This window comes from Podarcis melisellensis (genome assembly GCF_964234715.1).
Source record: "Podarcis melisellensis genome assembly, chromosome: 12".
NCBI lineage: Eukaryota > Metazoa > Chordata > Lepidosauria > Squamata > Lacertidae > Podarcis > Podarcis melisellensis.
Genome location: NC_138544.1, coordinates 22,885,233 through 22,908,949, shown reverse-complemented (window position 1 = coordinate 22,908,949; position 23,717 = coordinate 22,885,233). Strand labels below are relative to the sequence as shown.

The following is a 23,717-nucleotide window of genomic DNA, read 5'->3' as shown; positions in this document are numbered from 1 at the left end:
GGCTCGCTGCACCAATCGGCTGTCAGGAAGAAGAAAAAAGCGAACGACGTCACTCTCGCGATGTCTTGGAAACCAATCGTGGATCGAGTGCACCCTAGAGCAACACATGGACGGAAGAAATGGGAAAAAAACCCTATATCGGCTGCATGTGAGTTCGAAGCACCCGGTTACTGTTTCCGCCTTCGAGAGCGGAGTGATGTCGCTCTGCCCCTCTTCGTCTCTATGGTGAAGCTCTTCTACGCTTTCTTAAAGGGCGGGAAAGCGAGTTCCGATACTGGGCCGGAAGTGCCGAAATCATAGCGGCGGACTTTGGCTTCCCGCCCCCTCTTCGCAAGATGCCGTTGTTGTGCCGGAGAGGAAGTGGCGGTGCGGGTGCCGGTTGCTCGTGACTGGGCCTATTAAGCTGAGGGCTTCGCTAGGCCGGGCGACGCGTCCTGAGGGAGTCAGCGGAGTCGCCTCCCTTCGCCCTTTTGGACCCCGCGAGAGGCGGGTGAGTCTGAAAAGGGACCCGCAAAAGTAATGGCAACCCGGGGTTTCTCACACCGGAGCGAAGCCCCTTCAGGAGGACTTTCACTGGGCTTTACTTAGGATGTGCTTATTTCTTATATCGCATTCATATCCCACCATTTTTTTAATCCGAGGAGCTCGAGGTGGCGTACATGAGTCTCCCCGCCCCATAATCACCCCCCACAACAACCCCGTGAGGTAGGACAGAGCGAGCGAGTGAATTGTTGGCCCAAGGTCACCCAGGAAGCTTGGTAGCCCATACAGAGTGTATACCTGAAGGAGCGTCTCCACCCCCAGACACTGAGGTCCAGCTCTGAGGACCTTCTGGCAGTTTCTCTTACTTCAGGAAGTGAAGTGACAGGGGAGCAGGCAGAGGGCCTTCTCGGTAGTGGCACCCGCCCTGTGGAACGCCTTCCCATGAGATGTCAAGGAAATAAACAACTACAGAACTTTTAGAAGACATCCAAAGGCAGCCCTGTATTTTTAATGTTTGTTGTTTTATTGTGTTTTCATATGTTCAGAAAGCTGCCCAGAATGGCTGGGGAAACCCAGTCAGATGGGTGGGGCTATAACTAATAATAATAAATTTTCTGTTTGTCTGGAGGGACAGTGGAAGACATCTGAAGGCAGCCCTGTATTAGGAAGACTTTTTAAAAGTTTGTTGTCTCACTGTGTTTTTATATTTATGTTGGAAGCTGCCCAGAAGGATTGCGGCAACCCAGTTGGATGGGTGGAGTATAAGCTGTGCTTTTCCCCCCTAGGAAAATACAGTCGTACCTTGGTTTGCGAATGTTCTAAAAAGTTTTGGCTCCTGAACGCCACAAACCCAGAAGTGACAGTTCTGGTTTGCAAAATATTTTTGGATGTCCGACAGGGCTTCAGCTGCTTCCTATTGGCTGCACATTGGTTTCCAAACGTTTTGGAAGTTGAACAGACTCCTGGAACAGATTCTGTTCAACTTCCAAGATATGGCTGTAGGTGCCAGTACTCACCATGAAGTTGTTACAGTAAGTGCCACACTTTTTAACAACAACAAAGAGAGGTGCCGGTACTGTGTAACCTTGAGTTCCCCTTCTGAAAAAAAGTACTGAGTACAGTATAAGTAATAAATTATTGTTATTAGAATTAGAATTTGAATCCTGGTCTCTCCCAGGTCCCGGACAGACACTAACCACTACACTGCCACTGGCTCTTTCCGACAAAGCTTTCCTTCCCCCCTCCCTGCTCCCCCACACTGACACAAGAAGAACCCTGCTGTGTCAATCTAGGTCAATCCATCTGTTTGTTTGCTTGCTTGCTTACATGGTTTTTTTACCCCTTTTCTCCCATCCCCAGTTTATCCTCACAACAACCCTGTGAGGTTGGCTAGGCAGAAAGGTAGTTTATGAAGGGGATGGCTGAGTGGGGATTTGAACCTGGTTCTAAGCGCTCCATACTGGCTCTCCCATCTAGTCCATCATTCTTCTTGCCACAGTAGCCAATCAGATCCTGAAGGCAATTGGTGCCCCGCTTCTGGCCACTCCTGCCGAAGCTGGCATTTATTGGCACTTCGTGGTTATTGCTGGGTTTTTCATATACCCCACTCCCTGTTCAAAAAGCATTTTGTGTTTGTAAAGTATGGCATTGTGACTAGCTTTTATTGTGTTTGCCTTCAGGAAAACTTTGAGGGATGAGTCAGTATTGGATGAAGAGCCTATTTTATCTCTCTTAGTAAGAGTGGTTTGTCCTCCAGTGGGCTGTAAACTGAAAATTGTAACTGCAGGTTGGTTAAGTTTAAGTAGTTCTTGCCTACATTTCAGCCTGATGGCAGATCGTTTTCAGTGTCTTGTCAGTCATAGTTGTTAATGAGCCATTTCAGGTGTCAAGATTAGTCCAAACATAAGAGATACATGAGTGCTGTGGTATCTGAAATAAGGTGCATCTGTTCAGTTCAAAGTTTGGTGTTAAGGCTGCACTCATTCACACACACACACACACACACACACTTGTGTGTGTATAAACTCAGGGATGTACTTATGAGTAGACGTACATAGGATTGGGCTGCAAAATAGTTTTGTGGAAAGTTGTAGCCTGAAAACTAAACTAACTGAGCACACCCAACATAGAATCATAAAAAAATAAACACACAGCTAACCTAGTCAGTTGTAGTTCTCAAATGCATCTGTACCAGAAAGGTTCTGACTGTCTGGAAAATGTTTAGGCTCTGATCATATCTTACTTTGACATCTGGCAGGTTTATTTCCCTATATATTTGTTTCCCATTATTTAAAATAGACCTCTCAAGTGACTTCATTTGGCAAACTCCCTCTTGCATCTGTCACATTTTGATGCAAACAAGTAGGGCTTTGCAAAACTGAAAATAGTACAAAAGATGGCTGTCTGCAACCAAAACACAGTCATTGAGGTGTGTTACTTTCAGCCTGCTATCCTGTACAAATTTCTTTATGAATAAGCTCCATTGAAATCAGTGGGGTTTATCCTGAGTAAAAATACTTAGTGTTGAGCAATATGTACACTACATTTCCACAAGTGAAACAATTTTCCCCCCTATGTATGTGTCCATAGTACATTGTCCATTTGCTTTCTCTGATGCCTAGGACAGATATAATGCTCACAATATGCTGTCTATGGTTAGGAGATTTTTAGCATGTATTGGAATCATGAGTATCTTATCCCTCCTTTTGCATGGGTTTGCCCCCACTCTTCCTTTTTCAGACTCCATAATGCATCACTGTTCAAGATAACCATGCTCAGACCACAGTTGGTATAGTTGTAATGTTGCACCAAGGAAAGGAAGATTTATGCATGAGATGAAAGGAGGATGGTGAGGCAAGAAATATATGGATCCCAATCAGCTTCATTGTTGTAGTCATGATTTTGAGATTAACACCATTACATCAGTATTGAGCCTGACCACAGATGTTGGATTATTCTTTGACAGTGCAATTCTATACATGTCTACATAGGAGTAAGTCAATGGAATTTAGAATTGCAGAATCCTAGAGTTGAAAGGGACCCTGATGGTTATCTAGTCCAACCCCCTGCAATTCAGGAATATGCAGTTGTTCCTTGGGGATCGAACCTGTAACCTTGGTGTTATCAGCACCATACTCTAACCAACTGAGCAATCCTCTCAAGAAAATGTATATGGAACTGCAACCTGAATTACCTATTAGTTGAATCTAGTTTCACATATCGTAAAATCCAGGCAGAAGAATAGGAATCTGTTCAGCGTTTATCTTAGAAAACGAATACTGTTGTTTTATATGATCTACCTATCATTCTTTCAAATGTATAGCAAGATTGTAATGATTTTAGTTAACTTGCGGAGCCAGTATCTTTTGTCCCTGCTTATTTAATTTAGCATCCACATGTGCCCAGAAATGGTGATAAATGTATATACATCCCCACCTGTGTTTGAATATATCTGTAACAAAGTGTTGTGAAAGCTGCCAGCATTCATGGGAGGGATAGAGAGAGGAAAATGTGAGGGAGAACTGAACAGGTTTGTTTGTTTTATTAGCTAAATGTGTTGACATTATAAGAGAGCTCTGGAGATTTGATGACTTTAAGGAGTCAAGGAGTCAACCACTAAGCTATTCCCAATGACATAATGAGACTAATACATGTGTATATCAAAGTTCACAGAAATGGAGCTAAATCATACAGAAGAGAAACCTCATCGTGGTTCTTGAAGTGGCTGATTGTTCTAAACTACCTCCTTAATGTCATGGAAAGAAATATTTGGGATTTGGGGGGGGGGGGTATTGCTTCTTAAAGTCAGAGAGGTTATCCACCAGCAGATGTCACTAGTAGACACAAAAAGTGTACAGCATGTTGCAGCTGTAAAAGCCTATACAAACTATTGCTGTGCACTTAACACACTTGAAAATAGACAACAAAAAGAGTGGAATATTAAGTGCAGTAGTTGTGTCTGTGTTATAAAGCTGTGAGTTGAAACACTATAAGAAGCTGATGATCTGAGCCACAGTCAGCTCCAGGTCTTGTTTTTGCTGACTGTATAGAGCTTCTCCATCTTTGGCTGCAGAGAATATAATCAATGGAGCTCTGGGCAGCTTCCAGCAAAATACAAAAAATAATAAAATCTCAAACATAAAAAACTTCCCTAAACAGGGCTGCCTTCCATTGCACACACACAAACACACTGGCTTGTAGTACATCAACACATTCCCTAAAGGGCATTTGTTAACTTGAAGAGACATATATAGTAATGAGAAGAATCTTGTCTTCGGGTTAGGTGCCTTTGAAGCAGCTGTAGTCTGAGAGAGAGATGTGTTTATGATGTGAGTGCCTGTTTCATGGAAAGTTTCTGTGATGTCAGCAGTCCAGGAATGAGATCATTTCACTTACATCACCAAGCCAGCAACATACTTTTTGTGATAGGTAACTCCTCTTTTAAATATTTGGAAAAGATGTTATTTTTTTCTCCTTAGAATTGTACAGGTCTGCTGTTTGGCACTATTGTCGATACTTGCTAATTGAACAAGTATTTTAGGAAACTGAAAAATCAAGCTTTTCAAAAAACTTAAAGAAAACTACAGTTGTTAACTGTGCTGTTTTTTTAAATTGCAGGTGCTTATAAGACTAGAGAACGTTATGCTCTGTGCTGCTGTTTTTGCTATTCCTCCGTTGCTGAGAAGTACTGCTGGAGTTCTTCCCATCTGTTCTTCTATCTTACATCTGAAACATGCGGCACTATGTTATTGCACAGTAAATGGGTAAGATATTTGTGTTCTCTAAATACTAAAATACATGTTGAGAGAAATGGAAATATCCCCATAATACATTTATTACACTTCTTTAAATTTATATGTCACTTGTAATGTCAAAAAGCCCTGAGGGGTTCGCAAATCACATTGTCATTTACATAGCCGAGCAAATTAAACCAAAAAAACATATTCACCCTTAAAACAGCAGCATATGGGAAACAATCCCATAGAGTCTTCTACAAGTCCATTTTCCCAGAACCTAATTGGTGACCACCTCGAGAAAGCTTGAAGGGATACATTTTTAACATCCAGCGAAACTGGAGTACATATTATCACTGATGGACCTCCAGAGACTTGGTGTTTCACAGAGGATGCTGCAGCCAAGAAGGCCCTCAACTGAGTCGCCACCCCTTGGGGCTCAGCTGGCAGTGGCATCCCAGGAGGGTTTTCCTCCAGAGATCTCAGGGGCTGGGCTGGCACATGAAAGTAGATGAATATTTGGGTCATTTAGGTCTTTAAAAGCTCATGGCAACAAAATGGGCTTGAAAGTGAACAGGCAGGCAGTGCAGATTGTGGAGAATAGGTGTTATGGTGACTCTGAAATGGCATGCTGCTCAGTAATCGGTTGGCAGCCTTCGACACCAGTTGCCGTTTCCAAGCCATTTTCAAAGGCAGCCATGTGTAAAGCACATTGCTGTAATTCAGGCTTGAGGTTATCAGCGTGGATCACCGTAACAAGGTCCAGGAATGGCCGTAGCTGCTGAATCATCTGAAGTGTACAGTAGTACTTTGGGTTACATACGCTTCAGGTTACAGACTCTGCTAACCCAGAAATATTACCTCGGGTTAAGAACTTTGCTTCAGGATGAGAACAGAAATCGTGCTCTGGCGGTGCGGAGGCAGCTGGAGGCCCCATTAGCTAAAGTGGTGCTTCAGGTTAAGAACAGTTTCAGGTTAAGAACGGACCTCCGGAACGAATTAAGTACTTAACCTGAGGTACCACTGTATTTGGAACTTCAAAGATTGATCTCGGAGTATGCACTCGTGCTTCAGGCACCCCATAACAGTTCGTCCAACCACCTCCTAGATTCAGGAGCTGCCCACCAACAGTACCTCCTCCGTCTTGTCAGTTTATTGGCCCTCAGTCATCCCATTATTGTTTCCAGATACTCATTAAGTACCTGGAAACAAATCCTTGGATAAACTCTCCTATCATCTTCATACAGACGTTGAAGATTAGAAAATCTTATGGATGATAAGTCTATGAACCGTGATAATTAAATGGAAGCTCAATATTCAGAAGTTCTATACCTCTGAATTTTAGACCCTAGGCACAAAATGCCCATTGCCTCTATATGACTTTCAAAGGCAATAATGATGGTTACTGTTGGAAACAGTGCTGAATTTGACAGACACTGTCTCTTCTGGCAGCTCAGTTCTGTTCTTGGCCTTAGAGTTTTGTTCTTAGTGACTAGCGACAACTGAATCCCAACTTTAAACAGGCCTTCAATGAGCTTTTTTATTTAAGCTATACAATAAAATTGGATAATGACGGTCTTAATTTGTCTTTCATTCAAAGCAACATGAAATCAAAAAGAAAGCCAGATCATCTGGAGAGAACAGCACATGACTTTCGACAGGAGGTTGGTATCATACAGCTTGAAATCTACCCTGTGCCAAAGAACTTGGATAAGTTTGGTTGAGACTTGGCCCTTCTGTTTAGGGAAGTTTTTAATATTTAATGCTGTATTGTTTTTAACACTTGATTGGGAGCCGCCCAGAGTGGCTGGGGAAACTCAGCCAGATGGGCAGGGTATAAATAAATAAATTATTATTATGATTATTATTCTCTGTGATTCTGTTTCGTTTATCATCTTTTTCTGATTACACGGTTTCAGTATGGCTTGTTTCTAACAAGCAGTAGTCAACATTAACACAGTTTGTCAGGTCAGACAAAACAACAAGCTGCGGTTAAGGAAAAAGGGAAGCAAAATCTCCCAGACTCCTCATGACTGTGCTGGAGGAGTATGAAGGGAAATGAGGGACAGTCCTATTCTGCTTCTTAGCTCTAGCTCAAACCTGTTTCCCATAACAACTTTGCATGCAGGATCTAGTCATGGCTACAATATTTTTGACCGCAGATTAGGTCACAGGTTAATGTGAACAGGGTAAGGCTAGTCATTTCCTACCCTGGGGCTTCACTGGGGCCAGCATGAAAGCCGTAAATGATTTAACTAGCGTGACTGTTCTTTCGTTGCTGTTGTTTGACATTGTCTATTAAAGTTATATAAAAAAAAGTGTGTTAGCTTTTAACTGGCAAGTGTCCTGTTGTTTTACTGGACAGTAGACATGTTCAAATATTTTTTTAGGGAGAAATTCATTTCCTGCCATGTGTTTCAAATTAAAATGTAGCTTGGTTACATTTCATTTGTTAGACGCCAATCCTGCTGGATGGGAAATGACAGGGTCATAGCTGGAATTTGATGAGATTATGGTGTTGGTGGTTTTGTTTTGTTTTTTAAAATCTCTGTACTTTTGGACCTGCACGAGTCATCTGAAGAACCTGGCTATTCAGAATATTAAAATATCTGTAGTGAACACAATAATTCCAAATAGAAGTTTAGAGTGTGCAGGCTGCGCAGCAGAGTTAAGGAATGGTGTAGATTGAGGCCTTTGGAGAGCCCCATAGTATAGTGGTTAGTGTTCGACTAAGACTTGGGTTTAAAGCCCCATTCAGCCATGAAGCTTGCTGGCTGACCTTGGATCAGTCACTGGCCCAGTTTGCACACAAATTTAAACCATAGTTAGATATAAAGTATGGTGTAATAAACACAAGTGCTTTGCTGCACCCATTCTCCTGACTGTGTCACATGGGGGAAGAAACAAGGTGGAGTCAAGCAAACCTAGGTTTGTCAGGACTTGTGGTTGGTACAAGAGCCTGGGCTCAGACATTACAGTACAAGAAGCCAGACTCTGGTTTGTCTAAGTGGCACAATCAGATGCAGCAGTGGTGCAAAGTCCAATGGTTGGATGTTACATGAAAAATAGCTCAGCATTTCTCAGCCTAAGCTACTTCATTGTGTTGCTGTGAAGTTAAAATGGGAGAGGGGGGAACTGCCCAGAACTTATTGGAGGAAGACAGAGGGCCTTCTAAGTAGTGGGGGCCGCCCTGTGGAACAGCCTCCCATCAGATTTCAAGGAAATAAACAACTATCTGACATTTGGAAGACATCTGAAGGCAGCCCTGTTTAGGGAAGTTTTTAATCTTTGATGTTTTTAATATTCTGTTGGGAGCCGCCCAGAGTGGCTGGGGAAACCCAGCCAGATGGGTGGGGTATAAATAATAAATTATTATTATTATTATAAATAAACTTAAAATAAATCCCCACTACTGTTCCCAATTAGACCATCAACAAACTCTGTTTCCTATCCATAGAAGAACACAGTGATGCAGAGATCTTAAATTCATAGAGGCCCACCCCCACCCCCACCCAGTTTATGGGATTTAGCGAGAGAAAGGCATCAGAATGAAATTCCTAATACTTGGGAATAAAAGAATTGCAAGGGTATCATCCCAAACGCTTCCTGGGAAATAAGCCCCACTGTACATAGTGAGACTTACTTCTGCATTAGCATGCTGAGGGTTGTTCTGTAGATGTTTGAGTCATTGTAGAATGGGGGGGGGGTAGGACTGAGTCTCCTAGTCTCATTTCAATATTGGTGATGGATGACTGGAAGGAGGTTTCAGCACTTGGGATATTCTCACCATTGAAAATGTTGAGATTCTTTCTTGAAACAGTAGTGGTGGTATTGGTAACAGTGATTTTTGTCTTTTAGATCATTTCCCAAGCAAAAGTGTGTGGAATCACCAGCGAATCTGAAACAGTTAAACGTCTCCGTCTGGCAGTCACAGATAAAGAATTTACTTTTAAAGCAGGACAATGGTAAAGTTCCTTCTTCTGGATTTATTAAACAAGAGGGGAAACTTTCAAGGGCAAGCCTAATTTTTCAAGACATTTTTGCAAATTTATCCAAGCAATCAGCTTCTGTGGTATTCACAGAGACATGGGCTTTTCCTCTTCTCAGCTTTCTATGAAACAGCTGGTAAAAGTGGTTTGGGAATTTGTCCAAATTTTATCTCCATGGAAAACATGGCCCTGCTCATCAAATAGAATAAACCTCAATTATAACTCTTTTTGCATCGCCCCAATTTGTCGCTTTGTGCTACATTTTTTCCTGAGAGAGCTGTATCTTAAGAATTCCAAAAGCGCACTCCACATAGAAATCTCCTGGGCGACAGAGTTCTGTGCGTGTTGCAAATGATTTTAGTTAATATCGCCACGTGTTGCGGGAGAAACCTCTTTTGAAGACTTTCAAAAGCAGGTTGCATTACAGCATGTGGGAAGCCACTGCTCAAAGAATGAGAAAGTCAGCAGTTTCACAGGGAATGCCCTGTGCATGCCTCATAGAATCATAGAGTTGGAAGGCACCTAAGGGTCCTCTAGTCCAGCCTCCCGAAATGCAAGAATCTCGGCTAAAGCATCCATGACAGGTGGCCATCCAACCTCTGCTTAAAATCCTCCAAGGAATCCAACACCTCTAGTGGCAGTCTGTTCCACAGCTGAACAACTCTTACTGTCACAAAGTTTTTCTGAATGCTTATTCCAAATCTCCTTTCTTGTAACTTGAATTTGTTGGTTCATGTCCTGCCCTCAAGAGCAGGAGAAAACAAGCATGTTCCCTTTCCCATGTGACAGCCCTTAAGCTAGTTGAAGGTTGCTTTCATATCTCCTCTCAGTCTCCTCTTCTCCAGGCTAAACATACCCAGCTCCTTCAAGTGCTCCTCATTGTTTCCAGACCCTTGATCATCTTGGTTGCCCTCCTCTGCACATGTTCCAGCTTGTCAACATCCTTTTTAAATTGTGGTGCCCAGAGTCGGACACAGTATTCCAGGTGTGGTCTGACCAAGAGTTATTTGGATCCTGGGCACAGCTGGATCTAAGTACAGTGGTACCTCGGGTTACATACGCTTCAGGTTACAGACTCCGCTAACCCAGAAATAGTACCTCGGGTTAAGAACTTTGCTTCAGGATGAGAACAGAAATCATGCTCTGGTGGCGTGTCAGCAGCAGGAGGCCCCATTGGCTAAAGTGGTGCTTCAGGTTAAGAACAGACCTCCAGAACGAATTAAGTACTTAACTCGAGGTACCACTGTATATGCTTCTGCACAGGGTTTGACACACTTTGCGCACCAGAGCATCACGCAAGAGAAGTGAAACTGAATCCAAATACATTAGTCCACATTTATAAGAGCTTCCGAAACTTCATGTTGAAGTGGAAGCATATGAACCATCCTGGACTCTTACTGTAGTTTTGTGCAAGCTGTTTTGAAAAACCCTGTTAGAAAAGGAATAATGATTATTTTCCTTCTGCTCACATTTCCTCGGATCCAATTTGCAATTTTGGTCTCCTTATTGAACAGTGCGCATTAGAATGAGTTGTTTGGGGTGTATTGTGCGATGCTTTCAGGATCTGTGAGTTTTTTCTCTGGATAATTCATTTGACACTTTGTAGGCTGAATTGGATTCTGTGCTTGTCAGGCTGGGGAGTTCCTGCCCTCCCAGCCCCATTTTTCTTTATTTTTGTTGCTCCATCTGGTGAACAGGTTTCATAGGAATCGAACTTGATCTGATAGGATGCTAATAGCATGAGCAACTAGTTCAGTGTTAATTTTGCAGCCTTTTACATTTAGAACAAGAAAACAAGATGTTGATTGCTATAATTCATGTTTGTGGAGCAATCTGCAGCAGCCTTTGCACATGTACGCAGATGCATACTAAATTTGTGCTTGCTGGTTCTTGGAAAAACATTTACCCTTCAAAAATGTTTTGGTAATTATCATACTGAAAACTGGGTTCTGTAATTATAATTACTCTTTTCATTATCTTCCTTTTAAAGTATTCTAATTCTGTTTGGCATGCTAACTTTCTGCCAGTGCAGCCCATAAGTGTGATTGTGTTCTAATGAGAGATACTAAGAACTAGGCCACGAGAGAAAAGGTTAATCGGCCTACTTTTGTAATGAAGTGGCAGGGTTTTCTCTTCGTAATGCAAACATGCACAACTCCTTTGCATAATACAAAAGTCACATAGCCGCTTCCAAGGAGCTAGTATTTTGTTCAAGATATGCCTACTTCAAAAATATGTCTGCCATCACAGATGCAGCTTGCCAGAATCTGCATAGCAGTATCTCTTAGATTGTTGCATGCTTCAGTCTCTCTTGATTAGTAGTCTAGGGAGATATATAGTGAAAGATACTATTCTTCTTTTGTTTTAAGCTTTCCAGCCTACTTATTATAAAACTGTAATGCTGTTTGACTTAACAACTGTTACCTTCTTAAGCAGCTTTGTAAATTAGCCTGCAAAGTTTACAGGCCCAGAAAAATGTTTATTAGTCTGCCTGCGGGGCTAACAGATGATGCTTGCTGCATTTCTATGGAAGAAGAGCTTCTCTTCACTGGTAGCCCACTTGGTTTCCATACTGGGTGTAGAGGAGGCACAAAGCACTCCATCCCTCTTCTGCTAGCCCACTTGCTCACTTGCATGCAGTTCCTGGTCACCTATGGCGAGCAGGTGAATGATTAAACACAGGGCTGCCATAAAGATTAAGGAAGCAATATGAGTGTTGGTGTTTCATAGAATCATAGAACTGCAGAGTTGGAAGGGACCACATGAGTCCAACCTCCTGCAATGCAGGAATATTTTGCCCGGTGTGGGGTTTTGTTCTTCAAGTCTTTCCTGCATGGATTTTATAATCCACAAAGAAAAACCGGAATATGAGATATCTTGTGGCATGGTGGGTCGGTGGGCGGCGTCTTCCTAATAGCCTTGGCATCAAATTAAGACTGCAGCCTGATCCACACTCAAGTTGCCATTATACAAATCTATGGTGCAACCACCTTTGGAATGCTGTGTGCATTTCTGGTCACCTCTCCTCAAAAAAGGATATTGTAGACTTGGAAAAGGTTCAGAAAAGATAAGCCAAAATGATCAAGAGGATGGAGCAAGGAAAGGTTGCAGCACCCGGGCCTTTTGAGTGTAGAGAAAAGGTAAGTACGTGTTGACATGATAAAATATTTATATGATTAAGTAAAAGGTAAAGGACCCCTGGACGGTTAAGTCCAGTCAAAGGCGACTATGGGGTAGTGGTGCTCATCTCGCTTTCAGGCCAAGGGACCCGGCGTTTGTCCACAGACAGCTTTCTGGGCCATGTGGCCAGCATGACTAAACTACTTCTGACACAACGGAACACTGTGACAGAAGCCAGAGCGCATGGAAACGCCATTTACCTTCCCGCCACAGCAATACCTGTTTATCTACTTGCACTGGCATGCTTTCGAACTGCTAGGTTGGCAGAAGCTGGGACAGCAACTGGAGCTCACCCCATCGTGGGGATTCGAACCGCCAACCTTCTGATCGGCAAGCCTAAGAGACTCAGTGGTTTAGACCACAACGCCACCTGCGTCCCCTCATATGATTATGTATGGGTGACATAGAGAAAGTGGATAGAGATGGTTTTTGCTCTCATAACACTGGAACTCATGAACATCCAATGAAGATGAATATTGGGAGATTCAGGACATGTAAAAGAAAGCCCTTCTTCACACGGTGCATAGTTAAACACTGGAACTCACTCCCACAGGAGGAAGTGATGGCCCACCAACTTGCAAAGCTGTAAAAGAAATTCTCAGAGGATCAGGCTATCAATGGCTCCGCTTAGCCTTCAGGGTCAGAGGCAAGAATGCCTCTGAGTACCAGTCGCCAGAAACCCAATGAGGGGAGAGCGCTCTTGCGCTTGGATCTTCCTTGCAGGTTTCTTGCAGGCATTGGGGAGAAAGTCCATTCATACTGATTTTCTCACCATGCAATCATCTGCATGCGTAAGTCCCATGGTTGTCAGTGACGTTTACTCCCAGAAGCATGCACAGGATTGCAGCCTTAAGTATCCAAGCACATAAGGATCGGATCACACAAAGTAGCCGTAGTCCTTGCCAATTTGCCGGCTTTAAAATGTAGAGGTTCTCGGGTGCCCTGAAAGATTTTACAAAATCCCAGCGTTAAGCTCTATGCTTGGGTAATACACAGCTTCATGTAAATAAAGGGAGGAGCCCAACTCCATTCAAGTTAAGGGGAACCTTGTGGTTGACTTTCATGAAAAATTGTGCAACTGTTTGCCCCCGACGTTGAAGTTGACACAGAAATGAGTTTCTGCACATAGATTCTGTTTTAAAGGCTGTGCAACAGGCTGTGCGTAGAGCAGGGAAAGCAGATACCAATCATGAAATGCACGTAGGGGGGAAACATTTGAAAGGAAAGCGATTTTTAATGGTCCTTGGGAGGCGTTCCAGCATATATTATGAGGAACCACTTTCCTCCCCTCCTAATCAGGTTTCTGTTCATCTTGGGTTGATAGCCTGTTTTATATAGCACTTGTTAGGTTTAATTATGAATAAATGCATATAAATATCATTTATGTGCATGCAATTATATACAATATCTATAGCTTTCTGTGTGGAATATGTTACAAGCTCTTGCTGGTATCTGTAATTAGTGAAGAGCTTCCGTGATACAGTCTAGCAGGTTAACGGTTAGGGAATTCGCTTAAGCTTGATACTGTTTCACAGTTAACTTATTACTGCAGTATCTTAATAAGACTAAATGGGTCTTGCTTCCTCTGTTTATCACTGTCATAGGCAAACACAGGGTTTGATGCACAGGGTAGGAGCCTCTTGAAGCAAGATTCTGGAGCATCTAGGTGGGCAGGTGCTTTTCAGCAACCTCAGTTTGGTCATTGTCATATTTTAAATAGGCTCTTGTTCTCCCAAGGCTGCTTTAATGGTCCGATTTGGCTATTTAAAGTTAACTATGGATTAATGTGAGTGAGTTGGACTTGATGGCCCTTGTGGTCTCTTCCAACTCTATGATTCTAGGAATGTGCACTGTGATGGTCCTTCTCTCCTGGTGCACTGCTCATAAAACAAGCCAGAGTCTGGTTTGTTGTGCTGTCTAAACCCGGATTCATGGTTTGTTTGGGAGAAACCAGCCTGGCTTTGCATGGCAACGACAAGCCAGACTCTGATTTGTTTTATCTATGGTGCAGCAAGAGCTTTTGAGCAGTGTGTACCACCAGGCTGGTAGTTGAAATTAAACCATGGTTTGTTTAAAACTATGGTTTAATGTAATGTGCAAACCATGCCATTGTTTCACCACTGTGGTTCTGTACAATAGAATTGGTCTTAAATCTTTTATAGATCATTTTGGTGGCTTTGTTACTTTACAATGCTGAGGTATATTCGTGAAGTTATTTTCTTTGTAACTTAACATTGGTACATCAAAATGTGTATTGCATCTTTAGTTATACCAGCAACCCAAAATCTTACATTCTCTTGTTGCTTTAGCTTGTTGGTGCACTGGTGCCCTTTCCTGCATTTTCTTTCATCTCAGTGGATTATTCGTTTTTACTGGTACTAATTGTTACAAGGTCCCTCTCACACATGAGTACAACCTTCCACGAGTAGGGCCTCAGAGGGCTTTTAAAAATATTATTTTATATCATAGTTGCCCAAAGTATGCACATATGCACGCTCATGGAGGAGATTTCTTAAAATGAGATTGTGAATTAGCTAGCGAAAATAAGCTCTCTAGCAGTCTAGCTCCTACCTTTACGGAATTGTTAAAGTGTCAATGGGCAAATTTGCACAAGAGCAGCTTTGAGGCTTTCCAGTGATAATTGGGAAGAGTATTTGTCCTCACAGAGGCGATGGGGGTTGTCATTTTTAATGAAGTACTAGCTTTTGAACAAAACCCAAGCAAGTGGGGCACTAAATACAGTCACAGGTTTAAACACCCTGCCCAACTTGTACTAAATTAAACTGTTCAAACACATAGTGTTAACATTTAGCAGGTGAATTATTTTGCCACTAGAGGGTGCTATAATGCAGCTTGGAAAGTATCATTTATAAAGGGTCTTTTTTTGACCTCAAGGTAACTAGACTTCATAATCTGTGAACTCCTGTATGTAAAAAAAAAAAATTAACATTCAAAGCTCCCCGCTCCTCCTAGATGCTGGTTTGGAAATAATTGAGTGGTGTTGATTTTGGCAACATGGTGAAAAATTCGCCTTTAGAACTTAACTCATCCGGAATGGTTGATTATGATGTGGAAGCAAACTTCTGTAGCTGAGTGAACGTAGTAGTGTCAACTTGACTTTACAGAGTAAAATGCATACCACACTTGGGTCTGTACACACCCGTCTCCTTGGGAGATCGCCAGAAGGCTAAAAGATGGGGTGTTAATACAATCTGTGCTACATCAATAAGTTCCTTTCAATTACCGGTATACAGAAGCAATCAGCCATTCTGTCTGGCTGCACCTGAGGGGCAGGTAATACTGCAAGGTCCATTAGGTTGGCTCGGCTGGGACCAACTACCATTCGCCTCCTTCCTCCCCTGATGAAACCGTCAGCTCCAGCGGCCCTCCCTTCTGATCATTATTATTATTATGTGGCATTTTGTAAGAATTGGAACCAGAAAACAAATAATGCGTAGGATACATTCAAAACTTGTCCTAATAAATAAAACTACTTTACAAAGTTGAAGAGATAGCAAACTGGAACTTTAGTTTTAAATGGAGGATAAAAAAGAAATTTGCTTTAGAAGACACTGAGTAGAGGACTTTTCTTGAATCTTGTTTTTTTCTCACAGGGTAGACTTCTTTATACCTGGAGTTGCTGTAGTTGGCGGATTCTCAATATGTTCAAGTCCTGGTCTGCTGCAGCAAGAGGGAGTTTTGGAACTAGCAGTGAAGCGAACCACACACCCTCCTGCTCATTGGGTTCACACTCAGGTATTTATAAGCTACTTAGTGCTGTTAGTTGTCCTCATTTTTTAGTGTTGTTTTAAAAATTATTTCACTGTTTCAACTGTTATAACTCCCCTTGAGATCTTCAGGTGAATGACACTGTACAACAATCTTTTAATAGTCTGCCCAGACTAGTATTCAAGTCAAATTTCGTTTCAGTTTTGTACCTCCTTGTCACGGGCTGTGGTGGGAGCTTTAAGTTCTCCTACAAAGGTTTCTCCTCCTTCAAAGGATAGGTGTAGTTTCTCTACAAAAGCATTTCCTTTTCCTTGAATTGAAAGCTTTACCTTTTTAACACAGCCCACTTTTCAAAACTAAATTTATGCAATTGCACACACAGTTCTCCTTCCTTTGTGCGTCTGGTCCAGTATGCTGGGAGTGAGGAGCCTTGGGACTCCACCTTTAGCTTTTGTTAAAACAAATTGGAAGGTGACCAAGGCCCACAGACGTGACACAGATTTGCAAATAGTAAAAGTGCAATTCTGAAGGGGGGAAAAGTTGGGACATCGACCAGGAGAAAGGGCAGCTGTAGGCTTCTGACCTGTATATAAGCTTGTATCTGTTTTATCTGCTGCAGCATGGAAATACCAGAAAGTAAAGTGACTGGTGTCAAGATGTGTGGACTCCTGTCGAACTCAAGTCTCTTTAGCAGAGCAAATACAAAGGTCTGCTGTGGTGATCTGGAGCTACACTAAACATAACCACAGTTGTTTGCTTAGTTATATCATACTTGAAACATCTCTAGGCCGCTAATCGGGGCAAGCAAGGCATCTTTCATAAAAGCACGCTTCAAGAGAATGCCATTTTTTAATTTGGGGCCTTACTTTTGTGCTGTTGGGAGTCAAGAGAAATATGCTTCTCTCTCGCTGACATTGTATTTGTTGACTAACATTTCAGTGTAAAATCAATGCCGTCTGATCACTTGAGCAAAAAGCATCCCCGAGTGAGCCCTAATCCATCCGGTACCATGTGACCATAAAAAGTGCTCCTACTGTTCTTAAATAGGTTAGTTTCATGCGCCATTGGAATTTCAATAAAATAACTCACTTTGAAAGATGTTCTGGAGAAGTATAGAGCCAGTGTTACTGGACCACACATGCTAATACAAATCCTTGTGGAGATTTCCTATTGATTTCCCTGTTGCTCATTAGGGACCTCTCAGAACCTAACTTCATAATTATCTGCCTCTGAGGCATCTCTTAGGAGTTTTCCTTCCTTCCTTCCTTTCCCTACTTTAATTTTTTAAATTAAATTCATAGTGGCACAGCACTGAAAGCAGTTAAAGGCATTAGCTAGTTCTGGGGAGAGCATGTCAAGACACTGGAATTAATGGTGATCTAGAATTGCTGATTATTATTCAAGGTTTTTTATTATTAAAAAAATCTATGTTGTATCAATTTGTAGCTTTTAAACTGGGCATCTGTATCCCTAAAATGAACACTGTCATCTGAAGAGATTGCAAGCCTATGCCTTTTAACAAAAATGTGGAATGATTATAGAGCCAATGCAACTAATCTTAGATATTTCCATTGCATATGATTCTTTGGTACGTTTTTCTTAAATTACCGGTATGTAGTGAATTGTGAGATCTAAACAATAAGTGGTTTTGAATCTCTTAGTAGCAGTAAGGCGTGTCTATCTATCTATCTATCTATCTATCTATCGATCTATCTATCTATCATCTATCGTTTTATTATTTTTTTATTGTTAACTCTTTGGGATATTTTAATTTTTTTAAAGGGATGTATACTGTACATTTGAAAATAGCTAAAAAAGAGTGGCTGGACTAGTGTAGAAATCATTGTAGACAAGGCCTGGTTTGCATGTCTAATGGGCTCTTGTCTTAATCTGAGCAATTTTTATTGTGTATGCAGACAAATATATAACTATAACTTTCAGAGTACTTTTTTAATGCAAGATGTAGAAGGGCACAGTGCTGTTCAGTTTTATTCCCCTTTCTGTGTGCAAGTAGAACATGTTTAGCCTCACTGATTCTCTGGGAGTGTTTCCACTTCTGATGTTTCATTAGGTGGGGGGCCTTGGCATCTGAACCCCTGTGTGCAGAGTTCCAGTCATGCAACATGGCTTTTCTCCCCGCCCCCATAGGCAGTTTCCAGAATCCCTGAAAACCCATGGGGACTTTGCAGAATGGTGTGGATTGCAGAAGAGGTGGAAATTTATTTGCTGATGCAGGGGACAGTTCCCCAATTTCTGCTTCCACTTGTGCTATGCCTATGGAATCCCAACCAACTACTTCAGTGCTTGAGTCCAACATGACAGTATTAAATTTTCTTTTGACTTCTCCCACTTTCAGTAGTTAGAAAATGTTAACTTTTTAAACAAGATATTCAACAAATTTTTGGCCATATCTTTAAAAACAGCTTTCATATAGTTCATCTGTTTTCCCCCCCAATGAGGTCATTCCACATAGTGCTTACTTAAAGACGTGACCCAAGTTGACCTGCGCTGTGTCAGTCCAGATTTTACTCTGCATAATTTGATTTTCCCTGGAAAGGGTGTGTGCACTTTTTTATCCCAAATCCACTCCTGTGTGTCTGTCACTGGTAACCCTTTTTGGCTACCATGTCGCCATAACAGCTGCAAAGATTGATTGATATGATTGTAAGCTAAACACTGAAATGAATGCAGGCTTGCTTATTACGTTTTTTTGGAGAGCACGGACAGCATTTCCTTTTAAAAACCCATTACCACTGCAGAATAATTTCTTCCCACTCTCTAACATTCCTCTTGGGAGCATTCATCTAAAAATACAGCTGCTCAACTCCTGGGACTTTTCGAATCCCTTCCTTGCGGTCCCAAGTTTTCTGAACATCACACTCCTTTGTTTTAAGCCAGTATCGTGGAATCGGAGGAAGAATGTAACCATATATCGTTATCACTTGAAGCAATCTGCCAAATGACATTCTTAACTTTGGAGAATGTGTGTATTAGAATAATCTAACTTTTTCTTCAACCGGGAGGCATGTAGGATTGACTTTTCGGATACTGCCCTGTCTGATTTACTTTCAAGCCCTTAAATCTCTCTCTTTCTTTTCTCCCTTAGTGTACACTTGGCTCAGAGGTGGCCTTGCGAGTGGGAGGCAACTTCTTCTTTGATCCTCAACCTGCCGACGCCCCTGCAAACCTCGTGCTGGTAGCCGGCGGAGTCGGAATTAACCCCTTGTTTTCTATACTGCTCCATGTCGCAGACCTTCAAAGAACTCGAGAGAACAAAGGATCTGGCTACAAAATGGGAAGGGCAAATCTGTTCTATTGTGCAAAAAACACTCACGAGTTGCTCTTTAGGGTAGGTTGCATTATATGATGGTGATGGTGATGAGCATTTGTATCCTGCTGTTCAGCCAAAAGGCTCCCAGGGCAGCTTGCAATCAATTAAAACAAGATAGCCCCTACACACAGGCTTACAAACTAAAAAAGAAAAAACAGCACGCAAGGGAAAGGGACAGGGAGGAAAGAGAGGGACATGCATAACACACAAAATTAAAGGACGCCTGCTTCTTGGGAGAAAGGTGATGACAGGAGGAGGAGGAGGAGTTTGGATTTGATATCCCACTTTACCACTACCCGAAGGAGTCTCAAAGCAGCTAACATTCCCCTTTCCCTTCCTCCCCCACAACAAACACTCTGTGAGGTAGTGGGGCTGAGATACTTCAAAGAAGTGTGACTAACCCAAGGTCACCCATCAGCTGCATGTGGAGGAGAGGAGACGCGAACCCAGTTCACCAGATTATGAGTCTACCACTCTTAACCACTACACCACATTGGCTCTCAAACCTAGACAGCATCTTAAAAAGCAGAGACATCACCTTGCCAACAAAGGTCTGTATAGTTAAAGCCATGGTTTTCCCAGCAGTGATGTATGGAAGTGAGAGCTGGACCATAAAGAAGGCTGATCGCCGAAGAATTGATGCTTTTGAATTATGGTGCTGGAGGAGACTCTTGAGAGTCCCATGGACTGCAAGAAGATCAAACCTATCCATTCTGAAGGAAATCAGCCCTGAGTGCTCACTGGAAGGACAGATTGTGAAGCTGAGGCTCCAATACTTTGGCCACATCATGAGAAGAGAAGACTCCCGGGAAAAGACCCTGATGTTGGGAAAGATGGGAAGGCACAAGGAACAAGGAAAAGGGGACGACAGAGGACAAGATGGTTGGACAGTGTTCTCGAAACTACCAGCATGAGTTTGACCAAACTGCGGGAGGCGGTGGAAGACATGAGTGCCTGGTGTGCTCTGGTCCATGGGGTCACAAAGAGTTGGACACAACTAAACAAACAAACATATATATATCCATTATTTGCTTTACGCCAAGATTTGCTTGGGTTAGCTCTGAGACTGATTGGGTAGAGATGAGCAGAGAGAGGGGCATCCTTTGCTGAGGTAGCTGGTCTTGGTCTCTGCTGCCTACTCCTCCCTTGGCAGAAGCGGTCATAGTCTGCCACTCCTCAGTCAACGCAGCTGTCAGGGAACTGCCATTGGTTCAGAGACGAGAAATAGAATGGAAGTTGTGTTACAGGGAGGCTCCGAAAACCTTGCGAAGCAGTTCCTCTTCCGGGGAGGAGGAAAGCCCCACCTCCAATGGGGAAGAGGTGCAAGGACCAGAGGATGCTGGTGGGAGCCTTAACACCGCTCCTGGGCAAGCCGGACAGGAGGGAAGCACGCCCTTGCCATTGCCCATCCTGTGCAGTAGTCTAAGGCGCAAAGAGGGAAGGAGAAGGCTGGGGGTAACGAAACTCTTATGTTGGGGGAGGTCCAAAAGACGACCACTCCCGGATTCTGCTAGCTATTGGGCCAGACATGAGCTTTGGGGCTCTTCACTGTAAATAGATTGCATCAAAATAAAGCCCGTAAAAGACAGGTTGGAGTCCTGCCTGGTTACTCTCGAGCAACCACAACAGCCATCTGACAGCAGCCATTGGAGTATGAAGGCCAGACAAGGGAGGCCACTCCAGACATGAGCTGCTGCTGCTGCTGCTGCTCCTCCTCCTCCTTTAGCTGCCCTTCAGACCTTCGCTCCAGAGGCAGTGGCCTGTGGAGACGTTGAACAGAGTCTGGGAGTGGCATTTCTTTCCCACTGGGCATGAGAAGTCATGTTCTCCTGCCAAGGTTTCCATCTTCCTTTTTCATCCCTGCTGCCAGGTCACATGTACGTGTTTCCTCCCTCCGCATCTGCAACTGCGCTAAGGAGGAGAAACGTTCACGAGAGTGGGGCAGAAAAAGAGTGGCCATCTCCCAAAAGCTTATTTGTATGTTTGTACGGCATTGTAGGAAGTATTCCCCAGCTCTCTTGGGCTGGGAGATGAGAAAGTTCCATTATCCTTTGCTTGAACAGAGGGCTGTGTTCTTACACTCATCTTCAAATCTGTGGGGTTGGGACTAAGCATCTGCTTTGATTTATCGGGCTGTGGCTTGAGCAAATATCATTCGCATTCCAGAAACATATCCTTGGTTTGACGAACACATTTCCTGGAAGAATCACATGCAGTTTCCATGTTACCAAGCAGAGTTCACCAATCTGTGAAAATCTTCAGCCTTACATCAAGGGTATGTACTGTACATTAAAAGTATTTACTGCATTGTAAGTTAGCATTAAGGGGACATAACTCAATTTGATTCTCTGGCTGCCTTTTCATGTACATAATTCTGATCCGAGACTTAATAAGGAGTCTCTGTAATCCCTGTTGTATTTCCTCAAAAGTAATTCCCACTGTTGTCAATGGGCTTTCTCCCAGGCAAGCTTACATGGGATTGCAACCTAAATGAGACTATCGTACCCAAAGTTGGACAGCTTCTTTGCTACATTCAGTGATCTTGTCTCTCCTAATTCTCATTTACCATTTTTTCCCTACAACTTTATATTTTTCTTGGTACTAACTAACTTGATCTTGTTTCACCTTATGCCACAGCTCGTAAGTTTTGATCTCTTCCTGGGGTTTACTGTTAAGGAGAACAGACCTTTGTCTTAAACAATAAATCTACTAAGGACTGCAGTAAATTTGTTGTAAACTGCCCCACGTAGCTGAAACAGACCTAGTTGTTGAATAATGGTGGTTTCTTCTTTTGAGTTTTTAAATAGCTTCATAAATTCCCTTATTTCTTCTTTTCTGTATTAGAAGGAAGAATATCTGCAGATGATCTAGAAAAACATATATCCACGGATACTTTGTGGTATATCTGTGGTCCACCTGCAATGATTGAATCCATCTCCAAAGTGCTAGCAAACCTTGGTGTGACTCAAGATAAAATTTTCTTTGAAAAGTGGTGGTAGCCCACAGCATTTCTTCAGCGGAAATTAAAAAGAAAGAAAATGAAACGCACGCGCGCGTGCACACACACACACATATATATACATACTATAATATATACACACTGATGAATGCTGAGAGTTTGCAGAAAATGTTCTTTTCCCTTTGCCCCAATGAGATCTTTATCTATGAAATTATGTTAACTTATTATAAACCTGGCCAGCCTATCTTTACAAAATGTACTGTGTTTATTTTTTTATCATGACAAACTGGTGTGTGAGAGAGTGAACCTCTAAAAATAAATAATATATTTCCTTACACATTTTCTGAACTTTTAATTATAACTATAATGTTTGGGACAAGATGGGACAGACGTGGGCTGAAGGCCAAGGGGAGACTCAAGCACATTGAGAGAGGACTGCACACAGGGGTAAGATCTACCTCTGACAGAGGGCTTTGTATTCCCACCCCCTTCTTTTTTTTCTTTCCCTTTTTCTTTTCTTTTTTTAAACGTTTATTTACTTTTTTTAATTGTATCATATGCTGAAAAGTTTCAATAACAGAAGTTTTGCAGTTTGTTTCATCTCTTGACTGCTGAAGAGACAAGCCCGCTGTCTGCTTTAAAAATGGCTTGTCTTCTCAGCAGCATTGAAATAAGCAAAACTTTAGCTGCCCATGCTACTTCTTCAGTGACCTCTTAAAGCCATGGCTTTAACTCATGGGGGTTTATTACAAGCAGCACAGGGGGTAGCGGCACTTGTGTGTGCCAACAGTGTGCAAAGTACAACTCATGGAATCGAGCGTACTCAGATCCCGGATTCTGAGCTCATGAAATAGCTATTCTTGTGAAAAGTCTTCAGCAGTGTACCATCATAATGGAGAAGAGCATAAGAAAACCCATTACTTGGAAGGAAAATCCATTGATTTATGTGGGATTTGCTTCCAGCTGAGGTGTTCAGGACTAAGTAACCTGGGTAAACAGGTCTGTATGCTAAGCTCCCTAAGACTATCGTATCCTTATGACTCTATATAAACCAAGGGGAAAGCAGCTAATTGAAAGGCTGCTGTGTCACTTCATGTGCATGGTAATTAGGAACTAATTATGTAAAATGCCTTGAGGCTACCAAAGGTGTTAAACTGATACCATGATTTGGATTACAATGCTTAAGCGTATAAGCCTAATTACCTTGATGAGTTTTCTGTTTCCTCTGTGTAGAATTCTGTATGTCAGCATACTACCTTTCCATGAAATGGAAGGGAACTTCTTCCTGTTGCCTGCTGTTCAGCTTTGGTGGA

The 23,717-nt window shown here is 42.4% G+C and overlaps 1 protein-coding gene and 1 long non-coding RNA gene across 2 annotated transcripts; one reads left to right on the top strand and one right to left on the bottom strand.

The window, feature by feature from the left end:
- The first annotated feature begins 59 nt into the window (after positions 1-59).
- On the top strand, positions 60-22,739 carry OXNAD1 (oxidoreductase NAD binding domain containing 1). The gene is given in 9 exon segments (XM_081883386.1): positions 60-249; positions 251-490; positions 5,101-5,246; positions 6,817-6,880; positions 9,075-9,181; positions 16,000-16,141; positions 19,221-19,463; positions 21,612-21,720; positions 22,290-22,739. Coding segments are annotated over 9 exon segments (1,395 nt in total). The 5' UTR covers position 60; the 3' UTR covers positions 22,445-22,739.
- On the bottom strand, positions 616-2,271 carry LOC309353884. Its single transcript, XR_014162113.1, has 2 exons — positions 2,169-2,271; positions 616-982 (listed from the first exon to the last, which is right to left on the bottom strand). It is a non-coding gene; the product is annotated as an uncharacterized lncRNA (long non-coding RNA).
- Positions 22,740-23,717: the final 978 nt, after the last annotated feature.